The 20,012-nt window shown below is 35.3% G+C and overlaps 1 protein-coding gene across 1 annotated transcript in view; it reads left to right on the top strand.

The window, feature by feature from the left end:
- The window catches only part of LOC111155452 (peroxidasin like), a 446,194-nt gene that overhangs the window by 215,747 nt on the left and 210,435 nt on the right, over window positions 1-20,012 (top strand). The window contains exon 3 of the mRNA XM_022515616.1: window positions 1,727-1,798. Within this exon, the coding sequence (XP_022371324.1) occupies window positions 1,727-1,798 (72 nt within the window). The remainder of the gene's footprint in view (window positions 1-1,726; window positions 1,799-20,012) is intronic.

Below are 20,012 nucleotides of genomic sequence, written 5' to 3' on the forward strand. Positions count from 1 at the left end.
GAGATTGAGACTGTATACACATATCATATGCCACACATACAAACATCTCACTTAGAAGATGCACAAATCACACACCTATGTAGTAAATATATATATATATATATATATATATATATACACGTATGTGTACATGCATGTACATGTATACACATTCAAATATGCATCTGTCTGTAAACATATGCATTATATCTATGTACACACATATGTATATAAAATATGTATATATGTATGTGTGCATACATATATCTTTTTCTATATACGTTGGTGCATGTATTTAATAAAATGTGGGGTAGAATAGTCATTCTTCAAGTACTAGTAGATGTATAGTGGTAGTTTGGGGATCTAAAGCAAGTGTAGTATTAGATTAAGAATGTACAGAGAGAGTAACTAAATAACAAATTTTCTCAGGACAATATTTGTGACTGGTATTAACTAGATATTAACTAAGTGTGTTGCCTTTAGTTAGCTTAAAAAATTTCTTGAACACATGGTAGACTATAAAGTTGATGGGATCATTGACTGAAGCTGAGAGTTATCCATAAAAATGGACATTACCTCTGTATTGCATCAGCTCCAATGCATACTATAGATTGATTGTTCTGCCTCCCTGATGGCCAGAATGCTAGGCATAAATGGCAAGGACTGGCTTTGGTACCACAGATGGGGTGTTGGATAATGACCTCAAATGCTACTTGGAGAATTAATTGTGTGGCTGAAACTTTAGAGGTGAGGCAAATCTGGGTAGGTTAGAGACAGTCGAATTTGGGGTCTCTGGGCTGCTTCCATCTGTCTGAGTAAAATAATCACCTGCTCCATTGGTCAAAACACTTCTGTTTTTCTAATAAGTCATTTTTAAAAAAAGCATAAAACAACTATTTTATAATACACTAAAAGTGAATCCTCTAACATTTTACTCTGGTAGTGGATTTAGAAGCTTTGGAGTTTTTAAATGGTATAGGATATTTAGAAAAATGTGTGCCAATTCAATTAGTAGACATTCCCTGGACATTTAGACATGTCATAATAATTTAAATCTGAAAGAAATTTAAAGTGTATTTCCTAGGGAAAAAAATCTATAATTTTTATTTGCCAGAGTGCTTTTTCTAAAATGTTTGAAGTTGTTGAGAGGTGATTTTTCTGTAACTTGTTTTACTGTTCAAATCCAATTTATTTTTGCCCTGTTATTTTTCTCCCTGGATTTTTTAGAAGTCAGTTTTGGACCATTTGATAGTACTATAATAAGAACCTCACTTCCTATGGTGTAATCGACTCTCAGTTTGACAGTTCAACAAATACACAATGAGAGTCCACTGCTTGGCAAGAGCAGTGATATTTATTTTTCTAAGGAAAATGCTTAAGCCTGAGTGTATATAACTCTCCATCTGTTTATTTAGAAATATATTCCTTTGTCACTGTGACTATATTGATAATTTTCCTTTTACATGGTAGGCTTCAGGAAAACAGGAATTTTATCCTACGGCTTATAGTCCTCTTTTAGGGGTATTTTAGGGTAATTTGATAAATATAAATTATTTTTGAAGTCTTTTGTGACAAACTAGCATTTTAATATAGCGTTTTTGAAGATAAAGTTTTAAATTTGTAAATTTAGTGAATGTATCTGCAAATGTTTTTCTACTCTGTAAGGACTATTTCTAGTGGAACTATTGTGATATTTGCAGAATCTGTTTCTTATTCTGAAATTTGTGTTTATTTTTGTTTTTTTCAGTCTCCTGAACAACAACCAAATCAGACAGATTTCCAGAAATGCTTTTGAAGGACTTGAAAATTTGCTTTATCTGTAAGTTGCAAGAAAGGACAAAAATAACTTACAGTGTTGATAGATTATTTTTGCCTTTTTGTTTGTTTTAACCAAAGTAATTCTTCATCTTCTCGAAAACTACTGTCAACATTTACACAAAACACATTTGAAGATTTCTAAGTGAGGTCAATTGTTGCTTTCAACAGATTACTCATCTGAGCACATTAGAATATTTATGCACATTTTTATTCCCCCATCACTGCCACAAAAATTCTAAATTGGAGAAAAATAAAAACAAAAACCATTTGCCCAATGTTCACATTCAAATCTAATTAATTGATAATTATAAAAATTGTATAGATGAAAGATAAGATTTTTATATCAACAACTCAGCCATCCAAGAACTTCTGAAGCCAGTGAACACATTACAACTAGGAACTTTAATGAACATGAATAAGAACCAAATTTTGGAAAAATTTGTTCACAAATATGACCAATGACAATTGTTGTACTCTTTTGTTTATAACAAGTAAATGAGAATAAAGGTACTTTAAATATTTTGTTTATTTTAGAGAGAGAGAGAGAGCATGAGAAGAGAGAGAGCACTCGAGAGAAAGAGCAAGAGAGAGAGAGAGAGAGAGAGAGCAAGCAAGCAAAGTTGAGGGTAGGGGGTAGTTGAGTATCAGGCTCCTCATTGAGCAGGGAGCCAGACACAAGCTTGATCCCTGAACCCTGGGACCATGACCTGAGCTGGAGGCAGATGCTCAACTGACTGAAACACCCACGTCTCTGAGAATAAAGGTATTTTAAATGAGTCCTTGTTTTGACTCAGAAACCAGTCCATGCTGGTAGGTTGAAAGTTGGGAGGTCAGGACTGACACTTATGTGGAGGCTGAAGGAAGAAACTAGGACATTTGTCTAAGCACAGAGTGAGTGCTGCGAGTTTCCTTCTGAGGTAACTAACATTTTTACACAAATATGCCCATTTGTACTTCATTAAGTAACCTATTTTTGTGTCAAAAATCGGTTACTCTGGGACGCCTGGGTGGCTCAGTGGGTTAAGCCGCTGCCTTTGGCTCAGATCATGATCTCAGGATCCTGGGATCGAGTCCCGCATTGGGCTCTCTGCTCAGCGGGGAGCCTGCTTCCCTCTCTCTCTCTCTGCCTGCCTCTGTCTACTGTGATCTCTCTCTGTCAAATAAATAAATAAAATCTTTAAAAAAAAATCGGTTACTCTTTTAAAGAAAAGATGCTACCCTAGCCCTTTGGTTCCTATTTCATTTCTACAATGGTCACATCATCTTTCTGAAACACTGGAATTCATAATACACCTCAGCTCTGTAGCCTTACAGCATTTTGTGTTCAAATGAGATACCCCAGCCTACTAAGCAAGACCTTCTATGGCTTTTTTTTTTAAATTTAAGTTTTATTATTATTATTTTTTTTATCACTCAGTCCTAAAGTGATAGGACTGGTTCCTTTTTGGAATTGGTACATTCTATTTGCTGTCCTAATTGTTCATGACCAACTTAACATGCCTAGCAGGTGCATGTCAGTTTTGGTTTCCACTGAGAAGCATTGCTAAGAACGCTTCAAGCTTTCTTGACTGGTGGTGTGAGAAATCTGCTCCTTGTAAATGAAGGAGCTGTACCCCCCTGCATTTCACTGCAGGCCTGTGGTTCTGTGGTTCTTTACTCATTGGCATGTAAGGAGTATCACTCTTACAGTAAAATAAGCAAATTAATAAAAAAAAACCCATAAAACAAAAAACTTTATAACTTTGTAAATGGTGGCTTAGAAGAAACCTCATTACTACAGTAATATTCAATGAAAGAATCTAGTAAAATGACAGTTATTAGCAAGAAATTATTTTGGATAAAATGAACATTCAACATTGCTATGGCTTGGATCAATTACATGGCCAAGTGTACTATCAGCTCTGTGTAAGAAGCATTTAACAAAACTTCCAGTAATTCTCTAGCCAGTTCACACACTATTCATTAAGTGAAAGATACAACTCTCCCGTAAGATGTACATTTAGGAAAGGGGAAGGATAATTTATAAATGTTTCATTATGCGATATGTTGTGAACATGTTCATGTGGCCACTGAAGTAAATCTTTCCATATTTTCAATAACATTGGCAAGTAAGGATTACATCCCAAATCAGAGAAGTTCATAGAAAAAAGAAGGTTGTAGGCTACAAGACCTATTCAATGCAGACAACACCTGTCTGGATGAGAAGAAAATAGAATTATAAGGTTTAAAAGAAAATGTCAAGGTCTGAGGCAATTAAAGATGGCCTAACTCTGTCACTTTGTGTCAATTCAATAATATTTTAAGATTAAGCTGACCATCCACTATCATTCTGTGAGCTGATCTAGTGAAAATGCTTGGAGAAGACATGAACTTTTGGGGGATAGGGTTCACAAATACTCTGAAATATGGTTGTATTCATTATTTTGGTGGTCTGTGGTGATGTTGGGATAGGCAGTGGAGATGGGGAGGATGGTAGTGTATGAAGATGAAAAGGCATGAGTAATGTCCATATATGTGTTTGAAGGACAAAGATACACATGCTTATAGGACAATAGGTTTTATTATATGGGCACATATGAGTTGTGGTGGTGTCAGAACAGAAGGGAGGCCAATTCTGCCTCCTAGTGTGGTGGGCAAGTTAGACTTCAAATAAGGGGGTGTTTAGGAATTATTGGATCATTGACAAAACTAAGAACTATCAATGTTGACATCTTTGTTATGCTATCAGTTGCAGAGCATACTAAGTTTTGTTGTCTTGCCCTACTTTGGCCAGAAAAATTAAACATGACATTGAGGAAAATAATATACAAAAAGCATTCACAGAGACAATTCTGAGTCTGAGATTGCATGTGTTGTTTTGAGCACTGAGTGCAGTAGGAAGGATGGAGTGAGCTGTGACTGGGAGATAAGGGGTCATACCAGAAAGGCCTTTCCACAGGAAGCTAGATGGTGTTGTGTCAGGGAGAATTTACAGGGGAAGGGTATGGTCACCTCTGTGGTTTGGGAGAGGCCAGTCTGGGAGAAGGGACAGGTTTGCTTGAGGCAGAGACTCAATGGTAGGAGGCTATGCCAATGTCTCCTGAATGGCCATGCATGATGACAGCCTGGACAGGACTCTGCAGTAGGACTCCAGAACAGGAGAAAGATTATTTCTCCTCCTCCTCCTCCTCCTTCTCCTCCTTTTCTGAAGTTTTTATTTTGTTTTGTTTTTTAAATTTATTTGATAAAGGGAGAGAAAGCACACACAAACAGAGGAAGGGGCATAGGAATAGGGAGAAGCAGGCTATCTGCTGAATGGGGAGCCCGACACAGGGCTCAATCCCAGGATCCTGGGATCATGAGCTAAAGATGAATGCAGACACTTAACCATCTCAGCCACCTAGGTGTTCCTGAAGAGAAATTTTTTTATGTAGATTTGTTTAATGACTTTATGGCAAAAGAGAGGGAATGTCTGCTCTTCTCATAGAAAATCCCCATTTCTGTCTCAGTCTGTGCCATTAATACTCCAGCCTCCTTTCACTGTCCTGGGAAACTTCCTGGGCCACCCGCATACTCATACTTTCCTAAAAGCTTCCCACTCCTCCACAAATCTAGTTTTTATTTTCTACCTGATTTTCTGAATCTTTGGATGGATCACTCATAGGATTTACTCTGTAATTTGACATTTAATTTTATTTAGCGTTATTTCCACTTCTCTGCCTACATGTATGTATGTTGAGGTCTCCATGGCCACATACTTGAGAATCAGGGTCTTGCTTGTATTTCTGTCCAGTTCATACAAAGTTTCAGACACAATTCTCTGCTTCCCCAAACTCGCGTGCTCCTTCAGCACACATCTGTTTCCTTTTCAGTAAATAGCAGCCTTATTCTTGAGCTGCTTGGCATGATGCTTAGGTTCTTCCTTTCTCATACGCTACTTGGGCACACTCTGTTCATTCCAATCCTAAAATATTTCTAATTTGGTCACTTTCTCCATCTTTCCTGCATCTACCCTAGTGTGAGCAGTCATTATTTCCCTGCTTCACATTTCATTTTAATAAAAGGGCCACTCCCTATTTGGCCTGTAAGTCCTAGCATGGTTTTTGATCCATCCATGCATGTAAATCCATCTCATGTCTTTCTTTCCTTTGCTTTTTATATTTGATCCATTGTTCTTTAATTTCTCCAAACACAGTAAGTGCTCAGCCCCCAACCTCCATGGGCTGTCACATGCTGCTTGTTGGATTTTCCTTGGTGATCTTCTGTCTTGTTTCAGCTTTAATGTCATCTCCCTAGGACTCCCTCTAGGCCAAATAACACCTGCCTCCTTTTTTCTTTATCAGTGTGCCCTGTTTATTTCATTTATCATGTCTACCATAATAGTTAATGTTATTCCCCTTATTTTTTTAAATGTGTTTTCTGACTTCTCACTGGATTCTCTGAAAGCAATTGGCCATACTCCTCTTACCACATATCCCATCATCTACAACATAGGAAGTAAGTGCTCTTTAAATATTTGTTTACTAAATAGGAGAACATAAGGCAATCAATAAATACTTGATATTTGACTGATTAATGCTTTTAGTTACGCTGAGTTCATTATTTCTTGAAAAGCGAGATTTAAACACATTAAATGCATTTAGCGTTAGCTTTTTCAGCAACGTGTATCAATCAGTTATTTATATCGTGCCTTTTCCCAAGGATTTCAGGTGTTTGTATTACATAAAGTATTTTTAGTGCATGTATATTCAGGAGGTTAATTTTTATTAGACCAGATATGCCACAGGATTGGTTTTGCCTTGCCAAACACAAAAGAGAGCACATTATTTTTCCTTAAAACAAAAGCATTTCTGAACTCTTCTGAAATTCTAATGTATTTTGGTCTAAAACGTATCATTGATTCCCTTGGGCAAAAACAAATTGAAAATTGCAGGACAAATTTGCTTTCAGATTCACAAGGAAGAATAAACCAGTTGAGGAGATCTTTGGAAACCAGTTCATTTAAGGTTAGCTGAATTTTGGACCTAAGAAGCATTGAAAACTGAAAGCAAAACCATCTTCTTCTTTGGGTTAACATACCAGCAACTGTTATGTTATGTTATCATTATTCTTTTTTTTTTTTTTAAAGATTTTATTTATTTATTTGACAGACAGAGATCACAAGTAGGCAGAGAGGCAGGCAGAGAGAGAGAGGAGGAAGGAGGCTCCCTGCTGAGCAGAGAGCCCGATGTGGGGCTCGATCCCAGGACTCTGGGATCATGACCTGAGCCGAAGGCAGAGGCTTTAACCCACTGAGCCACCCAGGCGCCCCATGTTATCATTATTCTTAATCAAGTTAGAATTAATCTAATGCTAAACTCTGAAATAAAATTTTATTTATTCAGAAACATTTTGGCATCTATGAAGTTATAATGATCTCATTACTAATGAGCGTTTAACAATAATAAAAATCATCCATACAGTAAGAACTGTTGCCTATCTGCTCATGTTTGAGATACACTGAGTATCATTTGGTAGTATTTATAGAGGAAATTTATGTCACATTCAAATCCATAATTTTGTTTCTGGCTTTGGTTCCCAGAGTTTGGTCTCTGAATTATAGCTTCTTTCTGCCCTTAACCCATCTCTTGCCATCATTGTCCTCACGAACTCCTATTTCTGAATGCTACTCTCTCTGCACAGACTGAACTTCTTAGATCTTTGCCTGAATATGTCATTTGCAATTGTATACACAGCAGTGGCCTTTTCCATCTCTCTCTAGTCTCTGAATCTATTTGGAGTCTACCACATTCCTTTTGTAGCCTGCAGATAGAAAGATATTCTTGTGGAAGTTTTGGGAGATTTACAAATGTTAAGTTCTTGGGCAAGTGAGTGTTACTGAAGAATCTCACCTTTAATATGTAAACTTGAAGGACACAACTCTCACCATTTCTGGCCTCTCTGTTAATACTCCCTGAACATTAATGACAAGCTAACAAAATAAATGAAATTTCCATGGGGTTTCTTGTTCACTGTATCAGTTAGCTTTTCCTGTGTACCAAATTATTTGAGAACAGAGTGACTTAAAATAATAATTACTATTTCTTATGATTGACTTATGGGTTGATTGGGCAGATCTTCTGGTCTAGGCTGGCTCAGCTAAGGCTGGATGCTGTAGGATGGCTTTCCTTACATATTTGGCAATTGCTCAGTGTCAAGTGGGATGGCTTTCTCCTCCACGTGGTCTCTTTTTCTCTAGCCAGTTAGACTGTGCTTGTTTACAGTGATTTTATCCCTAGTGCCATTAGAGATGAGGTTTTCATGCCTTTGGTGTGTCATATTTGCTAATGTCTCATTTCCTAAGTCAAACCATATGGTCGAGATCTGATTCAAGCACTAGAGAAATGGATTCCACCCCTTGATGGGCAAAGCAGCAGAATCACCTGGCAAAAGGGTATGAATCCAGGGATGGGGAGAAACTTGTGGCCATTTCTGTAATCCATCACATTGACATGAGCTTCTAAGAGTGAGGCCCAAGTTGCAATCACAATAGGCATATCCTGGTTTAGACACCAGGATAAGCTTATGCAATGGGTACTGTATTCAAAAGGGAGAAGAGGTCATATCTTATTGAGAGACATGGGTCTGGGAGCAGAGTAGACTTGATGGAAGGAACAATGTTTTAGCTTAATCTTGAAAGGAAGATTTGTGAGAAAAGGCAAGACATGGTCTAGTATGTTTGGAAAATGGCAACTATCTTTTAATGATTAGATTTTAGGGCCCAAATAGAGCATGATGAGAGATAAATTTGGCAAAAGCCAAATAATGGGAGACAGGCGGTTTTTATGCCAGGCTCTCTGTCTCTACTTGCTTACCTTTTATTTCTACTCACTCCAAACCAGCCTCTGTTCCCACCACACCACTAGAAGTTCTCTGACAAAGGCCACTCATATTATTAAACATATTAGAAATATTCCATTATACACTATGTTTAATTATGTATAGTGGTTTCCTTTTGTTGATCATTCATACACCTGAAAATATCTTTGGTGTTAGTGACACTTCTCATGTTCCTGGTCTTCCCTTCATTGTTCTTCCTGCTCTGTCTCAGACTCCACCTAGAGTTCTGTACCAGGCTCTGGTCTTTTTCATACTGGTTTCATATGGTTGAACATATCTGCTTCCATGTATCAGTTATTATCTAGATGCCACTGGCTCACAAATCTTTATTTTGAGCCTAAATTGTCTTATGTTTTTAAATACACACACACACACACACACACGACATATCCCATAAGAGCTTCAGACTCAAAATGATTTAAACTTAATTAATTTATCTTTCTCCCTTCAAACCTGCAACTTATTTTCCCCTCAAACATGCTTCTTATTTTGGTAAATGATGACAGACTAATACAGTCATCTGAACTAAATATCCATGCATCATACTGGCCTCATCCCAATTCCTCTCCCATTATATCTAGTGAGTTGTCAAGTTCTGTCTATTCTGCTTTAGCGCTATTTGTATCTTCCCTCCTCCTATGCCCACTGTGATGACTTATATTTAATCCTTGTCACTCATCACCATAACTATTAGAAAACCTCATAGTTCAAGCTCTTCCTCTTCTCTCTCTGAAGGACAACCAGTCATCTTTTTTTAAAAGTCTCAATCGCACCATTCTTCTAAGGTCCTTCAGTGGCTCTCCATTGCTGTTTTGATGAAGTAAAATTGAATTAGCACCAGATACAAGACTTGACTTCACTTACATTTTCAGCTTTCTTGATGATCACCTCCTCAAACCTTGTGCTCTGAAGTTCCTCATGTGTGGTATTTGATAGTCTCCTGATTAGATGCCTTTAGGTCATCTCTGAGTAACTGGATTATACAGTATTGTGTCTTCCTGAGATTCTTTCCAGGCCCCTGACTCTGATACTGAGATCACATCACTGATCTATTATTTATTATCACCTACTATGTGTTTGAGCAGTACACAATATCACTAGTCTATGCAACAAGACTGTATGGTTTTATGACTGGAAAAATGGACAAAATAATTAATTTTATCAGGGACACAGATGTGGGAATACTATGCCGTATGAAGACTTAATGGGGAAAGAGAAGAGGAACAAGGAATTTGTGCTAGGGGTAGAGAGTGTGGCAGCTCTGCCTTTTTGGGTGGTGTCTGCATATCGTATAGAACCATGCATAACCTAGCCCTGAGTTTTCTCTTTCTCTGACAACTGCTTTTAGGAAACTTCCCATGAGGTTATAGCTGCAGGCTGGAGAGAGAAGGTGGTATAGCAGGAATAAGGCCACTTCTTTATGTCATTTGTTTTTGGCTCTAGGGCCTGCTTGAGCCTGATCATGTATATAACACCTCTGTTTGAGGATGAAGTTCAAAATTAGGGCTTGGTCAGAGAACCACTGGCTTAAACAGTAGAAATTTATTTTCTCAGAGTTCTGGAGGCCAGAAGTCCAAGATCAAGGAGATGGCAGGGTTGCTTTCTTTTAAGTTTCCCTTTCCTTCTCATGTAGATGGCCATCATTCCTCTGTCTTCCAGTGGTCTTCCCTACATGCATATATATATCTGTGTCCTAATCTTTTCCTTCTAAGGATGCCAGTTACGTTGGATTAGGGCCCATCCTAATGACCTCATTTTACCTTAATTACCTCTTCATAAAGCCTTATCTTTAAATATGGTCTTATTTTGTGGTATTGAAAGTTAATATTTCAACTTAGGAATCAGGGGAGAGGGTGGAGCACAATTTCAGCCATAACAGCATTTATTTATTATCTTTTTTCATTAAGTTTGAGATCTCTCTGGTTCTCATTATGGTGAGTAGCTTTTGGTTAAAACCTAGACCTTTTTCGGTATTATGTTATGAGACTCTAAATCATATTTAAATCTGCTTTAGCTGACTTCTTCTTTGTTAGGGAAGGGGCTACCTTTTTACTGTCAGATGGAGGGAGAAGCCTAGGTCCCCCAGTTGGCCTCCATGGATATCCATGTGGTAGTGGGACTTCTTGTTGCTTCTAGTCAGAACTGGGAGTTCTGGTTTTCCACTAGTCCTCCACTGGTATGTTCCTTGCTAGACAGGGTGTAAATGTTTCATTACTGCTCCCCACATAGCCACACTGACACCAAGTAGAGGGAGTGGCTTCTTTACCGCTTCATGGTGGTAAAACTACTGACTGTCCACTAGGCCACCCCTGATGCCAACCCAACAGGGAGCAAAAGGAGAAGCTCTTTATTGTTCATTTTGGGTAGAGGTCCAGGATTCTTGGGTGGTCTATACTGTCAACTTGGTGTGGTTTCCTTATCTTCACTGTTTGCAGACAAATGTCCTGGCTCCTCTAACAATACTGCTATGGGGGTGTTGGGTGCCTCATTAGAGCCTCAAGGGTGCGGAGATCTAGGTCCTCACTTGGCTTTTGCTGGCATGGGTAGGATGGGTGGGGATGGTGATACAGATTTTCTGTGGTGTTTGGCTAGAACAGAATGGTTCTTTCCCAAAAGTTTTCTGTCTTGTTAGACTTCCCCATTCCCTCATTTGTTATGAGTTTTTATTGTCTGTGTTCATTGACATTTCCTGGTTTTTGGCTGTTCAGCTTCACCTCTTGAATGACTGAGCAAGAAGAAAACCCAGAGACTGATTATTATGCTAATCCTTGAGTCCTGAGATTCTTAGCAAATTTGCCTTCTCTCTACTTTTCATTCTTTTTTATGTTTGTCTTATTTGTAACATCTAAGTTTTTAAATTGTGTTCAGCAAGAAAACTATGAAAAAGGATTTCTACTTCACCTTCTCAGAGACAGAAATCTTTATAAACACTTTTGAGTGTCTTCTTCAGTATATGTATTTTTTCTTTTGCTTTTTAAATTTAACCATAGTCACTTCAAGTCCCCTCTCTGGCTCAAACTATCTGTAATCTTGCCCCTGTCATTGGGAGCTTCTACATCAGATCACCCAAGGATTTGCTTTTCCCTCCTTGTGCACCTTCTGCCCTAAAGCCTTCCTGACTTCTACGTCTGTGTGTTCAGGGGAAACCCCAGTCCAGCAGGCCAACTGTACTCAAGGTGCCTGGGTTGGGTGAGGGATTTCACTTGAGTCAGACCCCTGTGGATCTCTGCTGGGAAGAGATTCAGGGCCCCTGCAGGAGTAGGGTCTCCCAGGAATCATCAGGCCAGACCTCATCAGCAGGCTTGAAGTCCCCACCAGGGTCCCAGTCTCTCTCCCAAGTCCAAACTCAGGGACCTATCCCAGGTATCTGGATGCTGAGTCCCAGTGGCCTGCACAAGTGCACTTACCTTCCACCATCTTCCCCCAGACATCAAGACTTCAGAGCATATTGGATAGGACATGCTGTTACCCACCAGGAAGTGTCAGGACAGTTTTTCTCCCCACTGTGCCCTTGATGTGGAAGTTTGAGTGCTGGTTACCATTAGACTTCATATGTGGGAGTAATGGCTAGTATGTTTTTTAAAAATATTTTATTTATTTATTTGAGAGAGAGAGCGAGAGAGCATAGGGGAGAGGGTGAGGGAAAAGTAGACTCTGCTGATCAGGGAGCCCAATGTGGGGCTCGATCCCAGGACCCTGAGGTCATGACCTGAGCTGAAGGCAGAAGCTTAACTGACTGAGCCACCCAGGTGCCCCCATTTTTTTTTTTTTGGAGAAGAAATAGCTAATAATCACAATTATACAATATATGATAAAATTTCTTTGTTTTTATTGTGGTAAAATATAAAATTTACCATTTTAATCATTTTTAAATGTATGATTCAGTCGCATTAGTTATGTTTTCACATACATATGTACAATGTTGTACAACCATAAGTATTTTTCTATTTCTGAAATTTTTTCATCATCCCAAATAGAAACTCTGTACCCATTAAATAATAACTTCCCCTTTTTCCCTCTCCTCTGGTAATCTCTATTCTATTTTATGTTTCTATAAATTGGCCTATTCTAGATACCTCATATAAATTGAGTAACTCAATATTTAGATTTTTTGTCTAACTTATATCACTTAGCATGATGTTTTCAAGTTTCATCCATGTTGTAGCATGTATCAAAATTCCATTCATTTTTAAAGGCTCAATAATATTCCATTGCATGGATATGCCACATTTTGTTTATCTACTTTCTGTTGATGGGAATTTGGGTTGTTTCCCCCTTTTGGCTATTGCAAATAATGCTACTGTGAGCATTGCTATAAATGTGTCTGTCTGAGTTCCTGCTTTCAAATCTCTTGGATACATGACAGAAGCAGACTTGCAAATTTCTTTTTATGCAATTATTTACTGATTGAATACTTTCATGAGTTTATATATTCATTCATTTATTCAACACATCTCTTGATTGTCACCCACTAGCCAAACTCTGTACTGATATTAAAGTTCAATATTACACATTTGCATAGTGTCTTACAGAGTTTTTATAAGTCTTTTATTGACCCTTCACAATAGACTTATGATTTGCTATATTAATATCCTAACTACATACATATGGAGATGTATCTGAGAGTTCCACACTGAGTCCAGACTCACATTTCTGCCTTCTAATTTTGAGCCCAATACTCTTTCAGTTGACAACCTGTAGATATTTAAACAAAATTAGATTAACCTTTGAGGACAATGCTCTAAAAATATGTTCTGTAACTCAAACTCCAGAAAATTTTCCAATATAATGGAACTTATAGATGATATGTAGGTGATTTTCCAAAACTTTCTGGTTTTAAGCATTGCTTTAGTTTTTCTTTCTTTCTTTCTTCCTTTTTTTAACAGCAGGAAACAATATCTCTGGAAATGGCATTATTGGCAGTGTATTTTGTTTGATGTGTAAACCTTCAATGAATCATATCAATATAAATTTTATCAATGTATTAATTTTGCATATATACCTGTTATCTAAAATATTTTTTGAAATCTGTAACGATGTCTCTGAGCTGATGATTGTATTTTTGGAGCTTACCTTTGTAATACTTTCTTTCCAAAATGACTAAATATTGACCCAAAATTATGTTTAACTCTTGGCTCCTATTGTTGTAGAACTGAAATAAATTTGTTATTGAAAAGCAAAACTTGAATTTCAAATGAAAATACTTCTGGAGTACTTAATATATGTTAATAAATATAATTTTACTTTAAGTAATTCAAATTATCTGGAAATTTTTCAAAAAAAGAAAGATACATGATATAATTTTTAATTGTGATTTTTCTATTACTGTTTAAGATCTTTGGAAAATTATGGATTATTGCCTCTGAAATAATTCAGAACACAGTTTTAGGGTATAGAAGAAACTTTGTTTTTTTTTTTTTCCCCTTATGTAGTAAAAATAGAAGTGTTTGCTACATGAACTTTGCCCATTTAAAGACTATTGTACATATATAGTTAAAAAACTATGTTCTAATTATAAGATATATACTATGTAATAGATAAACAATATAACTATGTTTTATTTATAAAACAAACCTATTGCTTGACTCTCACTAATTCTAGTTTGGATATTGAAATGACTTAGTGAGTTAAATGTAATATTGTAGTGTGAATACACTCTATTGTCAGTAGAAAACGTAATTGAAAAGCAGGGGAAGTGATGAGATGGCTTCTCATGGTGGTAATTTTTAAAAATAAAAAGCTTCAGGTTTGTCAGGTTTTCATGTTGCTGAAGACATATTGTGAAGAATTCAGAGACAAAGAGGATGAAGAGACAGAAAAAGAGAAAAATAGAAGTTTTTTTTTTCTTTCCTCCTTTTAAAAACATATCAGTTTAGATTTTCTTGGTTGCAATAGAACAAAACAAACAATGAAACTGCTCAGATGGGCATAAATATCGTAGAGATAATGCAGACATCAGGCCTGCTTTGATACAGTAGCTCAAAGGGTTACAGAGAGTTTTGTTTCTTTGCATCTCTCAAATGGGTCATCTCTGAATCCTTTTTATTTTTTCTCAGATTTTTAATTTGAAAAGTGTATGGAATGGAAAAACAGTTGAATACCTGTATATCCTCCATCTAAAAAAAAAACTAATTAAAAATTTCAACATTTACTTTTTATATTTTTATGCATAATACATTTTTACTTAACTATAAGAAAATAAGTTAAACATATTGTACAAGTCATGCTTCAATATCGAACAGTTATATACCTCAGTTCCTATTACCTGATAGATATCTTATCAACAAATAGAAAATAGTTACCTAAATGGTAGATATTAATATAACTATACCAATGATAATTGATGTGAATGGTATAAATATACCAATTAAAGACATTGTTGGGATGGATTTTTTAAAAAGACCCAACTATATGTGTCTATAAGAACATCCCTTTAAATTTAAAACAAATTGAGATGAAAAGTAAGGCCATGGAGTTGTATCATGCTAATACATATCAAAAGAAAACTATAGTGGTTATATTAATTTCAGGTAAAGTGGACTTCAGAACAAGGAAAATTACAAGTGATAGAGAGGGTCATTACATAATGATAAAGAGGGCTGATTCTGTTATGAAGACATAACAATCCTTAATGTGAATGTACATAACAGTAGAACAACATATCTTGAGGCAAAAACTGATAGAACTGAAAGGAGAAATAGACTAATCCACTAGTATAGTTGGAGATGTTAACATCCCTCTATAAGTAATTGACAAATCCATCAGGCAGAAAATCGGTAAGGACAGAGTTGAGCTGAACAACACCATCAGTCAACTGAATCTAATAGACATTTGCAGAATGCTCCATCCAACAATAGCAGAATAATGTTCATCTCAAGTTCACATGGCACATTCACCAAGATAGACTATATTTTAGGCCATAAAACACACCTCAACAAATTTAAAATAATAGAAATCATTCAAAATGTGTTCCTAGATCATAATGAATTTAAACTAGGAATCAGTAACAGAAAGATAGCTGGAATATCTCAAGGTATTTGGAGGTTAAAAAACAAATTCCTAAAAAAGACATAGTTCAAATGTCTATCAAGTGATGAATGGATAAAGATGTGAGATATATTTTAAAAATGAAATATTAGTCATAAAAAAGAATGAAATCTTGTTATTTGCAATGATGTGGATGGAGCTAGAGATCCTTATGTCAAGTCAGCCAGAGAAAGACAAATACCATATGATTTCACTCATACGTGGACTTTAAAAAACAAAACAAACAAATAATCATAGGGGAAGAAAGAGAAAGGCAAACCAAGAAACAGACTTTTAACTATAGAGAACAAACTGATGGATATCTGAGAGGAAGTGGGTGGGGGGATGTGTTAAATAGGTGATGGGGATTAAGGAGAGCACTTGTGATGAGCACTGGGTATTGTATGTAAGTGTTGAATCACTATATTGTGCACCTGAAACTAATATTACACTGTATGTTAACTAACAGGAATTTAAACAAAAATTAAACAATTAAAAAAAAAGAAAATTAAAAAAAAACAGTTCAGAAAAGTTTCAAGATAACTTAAAAATATTTTGAACTGAATGAAAATGAAAACCCAAATTATCAAAACTTGGGGAATACAATAAGAGCAGTACTTAGAGGGAAACTTATGCATTGAGTGCATATTTTAGAAAAGAAGAAAGATGAAAGTCAATAATCTAAGGCTTCCATTTTTAGGAACCTAAAGAAAGAAGAGTAATATAAACTTAAAGGAAGCAGAAGAAAAGAAATAATAAAAATAGGGCAGAAATCAACGAACCTGATACCAAAATCAGATGACATTACAAGAAAGGAAAACTACCAACCAATATCTCTCATAAACATAAATGCAATAGTCTTGAACAAATGTTAGCTATTCAAATCCACCAAAGTACACCAAACCACCTGAGATTTGTCTCAGAGCAAGGTTGGTTCAGCATTTCAAAATCAATAAGTATAACCTATCACAACAGGATAGAGAAGAAAAATCCTATATATCCTATAATATCATATCAATAGATGCAGGGAAAAAAAACATTTGATAATGTTTAAGACCCATAATAATTTTGCACCCTTGATTAAAGCTCTGAACAAGCTAGGAACAGAGGAACTTCCCCAATTTGATAAAGAACATCTACAAAAACCCCTACAGCTAATAGATGATGATGAAAACCTAGATGCTTTGCCCTAAGATTGGGAATAAAGCAAAGATGTTGCCTGTTACTACTCCTATTTAACCATTACACAGAAGTTCCAGCTAATGCAATTAAGATAAGAAAAGGAAATACAAGTTACACAGATTTGGAAGGAAGAAATAAAATTCTCTTTGTTCTCTGATGTCATGATTATTTGTGTATAAAATCCCAAAGAATCACCAGAAAAACTCCTGGAACTAATAAACAATTATAGCAAGGTTGTAAGACACAAGGTTAATACCCAAAAGTCAATTGCTTTCCTATATACGAACCAGTGGGAGACCATTCATGCTAGCTCTTTGTTCTTTTGGAATGATCCCATTAAACTCTGAGTGCTTCTTTTTTATTGCTTTCTGTTAAGCATAGTATGTTATGTACTTATGCTGCCCCAGACCTGGAAGCAGCCATTTCTTCAAATAGCTTGATCTGTTCTGGTGGAAAATAGCATTTTATAAGCGAGATCTGAATATGAGGTGTCTTCATAGGACACCAATTGGGAAAATTTTCAGGGGACAGAAATAACAAATGGTTTTTAAAATTGTGATTTTATACTTATATTCGGTTCAAATTTAGTATTAAGAAACTGGTGCAGCCGCTATGGAAAACAGTATAGATCTAAAAAAAAAAAAAATTGAAACTAGAACTTCCATTTGACCTAGCATTCTTAATTTGGGTACATATCCAAAAGAATTGAGATCAGTATCTTGAAGACTGATTTTCTTAATTTCTCATTTCAACATTTGTGTATAATTATTCTTAGATTGGTAATCTTTATATATAATAATATTGCTACTTCAAAATCTTGGTGCTAATTTATTTTATTTTAAATCAACATTCTCATCAATTGAAACAGTCATATAGCTAAAAAATTAAACCCACTAAATTTAAGATTTCTTAGTCTAGAGTGTAAAATGGGAGCACTTTGGTAACATTCACTTGAAAAAATAATTTCTCTGTTTTTCTCTATGTTATCAATTTTGTATATAGTAATGTCCATGATGTTTCCAGTTTTACTTCATTTTAACTCTGCATTTTATTTTTTACTTAATCATATATTTAAACGTGTTAATTATTACCATGGTTAAACGGCTAAATTATGCAACAAACTATACACAGAGAAGATGTGTTTAGATTCCTTTTTTCACCTACTTCTTATCCAGCGCCTTGTACATAATCCTAGTTGTTGGTTTCTGGTTTACTATACCTATTTTTTTAATGCAAGAATAAATATATACATATATGTTTACTATATAAAATATGACATAAATTACAAATATACACTATAGTATATCTTTTCATTTATTCTTTATGTAAATATAAATATATATGCTTGCCATATGTTTGTCCTTATAATAATTATTATATTTTGTATACAAATAAATGTAATAAAATATACATAATATGTGGAAGGTTTTGTTTTTTTTTTTTTTTCTTTTACTTAATAAATACTGGAAATCACTGTATCTCATTTTATAGAGAGCTTTCTCATCTTTTATGGCCTCATTGTATTTCATTATATGACAATATCATATTTTATTCAGTTAGGTCTTATTAATAAACATTTGAGTAGTCTTCAGTGATTTGCTATTTAAAAAAACTATCAAATAATCTTGTGTATATGCTGTTTTTATTTGTAGAGGAATATCTTTAGTTCTAGAAATGGGATTACTATGTAAAAGGATAAACACATATCCAATTTCTTGTCTGTATTGCTAAATTTCTTTCCCTAAGCGTTGTGCCATTTGCTTCCTCACTAGCAATGCATGAGAGTGCCTGTTTACATGCAATCTCCACAGCAGGTCATGTTGACTAGATTTTGGACTTTTCTCCTCAGGGTGATAGGTGAGAAATGATATTTCAATATAGTGTTAATTTGCATTGATCTTATTATGAGTGTAGTTTAATATCTTTTATGTGTTCTGTCATCTTTATATATGTTAAATGTGCACTGTCTGTAATGGCTTCTGCCCATTTTATGATAGAAGTTCTGTTTTTCTTCTCAAATTTATACTTTCTCTGATATTAGTTCTCAAAATTTTCTCTTCCTTTTTTGACTTAGATATGCAATTTTTTTGCCATGTAAAGTTTTATTACTTTAAAAATTTATTATTTTTGAATTATTTCTGGATTTTGAGTCATGGTTAGAAAAGCTTCCCCAATTCCACTAATAAAAGAATTCATTATTTTCTCAACACCAATGATTTAAATATGAATCTATATTATATACTAAATTTACATATATAATTAGTGTTATGGCTAGACTTTTTATTTTGTTTTTCCCATTGGACTGTTCATGTGCCAGCACCACACTGGTTTAATTATAGAGGCATTACTGAGTTTTCTAAACATATGTTATAGTTTGTCTCCTCATTGCTCTTTATTAGCATGTAGGTAGCTATTCTTATTTGTTTACTCTTCTATAGGAAAATTAGAATCAATTTATATACCTCTATAAAAATGTGTTGGTATTTTTATTGGAATCACATTAAATATATATGAAAATTAACAAGGGAAAATGGTATATTTTGGTTTTGAGACATCTTATTCAAGATGTCTTTCTATTTGATTTATTTCTTCTCATGTCAGTTTGTGTATTGCTAGTTTTTTTCCTGTTACTATTATATGTGGGGTATTCTTTTCTATTATATCTTTTATTTGGCTTCATTTTATATGTGCAAAGTCCTTTGATATTATATGTTAATTTTATATTTTATAATCTTACTAATTTCTCTTAATTGTTTCTACTGATTTTGGCAGGAAATATTTTGCAATGTCCAGTCATACTATCTGGCATCTGGAATTATAAATAGCTATCAACATGGGTTTTTTCAATAATTTATTTATTTTTTAAATTTTATTTTATTTTTTCTGTATTCCAAGATTCATTGTTTATGCACCACACCCAGTGCTCCATGCAATATGTGCCCTCCTTAACAACCACTACCAGGTTCAAATATCCCACACTCCCCTCTCCTCCAAAACCCTGTTTGTTACTCAGAGTCCACAGTCTCTCATGCTTGTCTCCCCCTCTGATTTTCCCCAATTCGCTTTTCCTTTCCTTATCCTAATGTCCTCCAATTTATTCCTTATGCTTCACAGGTAAGTGAAACCATATGATAATTGACTCTCTCTGC

The sequence above is a fragment of the Enhydra lutris genome, unplaced genomic scaffold (genome assembly GCF_002288905.1).
Source record: "Enhydra lutris kenyoni isolate GAN:26980312 unplaced genomic scaffold, ASM228890v2 scaffoldscaffold41, whole genome shotgun sequence".
NCBI classification, from domain to species: domain Eukaryota; kingdom Metazoa; phylum Chordata; class Mammalia; order Carnivora; family Mustelidae; genus Enhydra; species Enhydra lutris.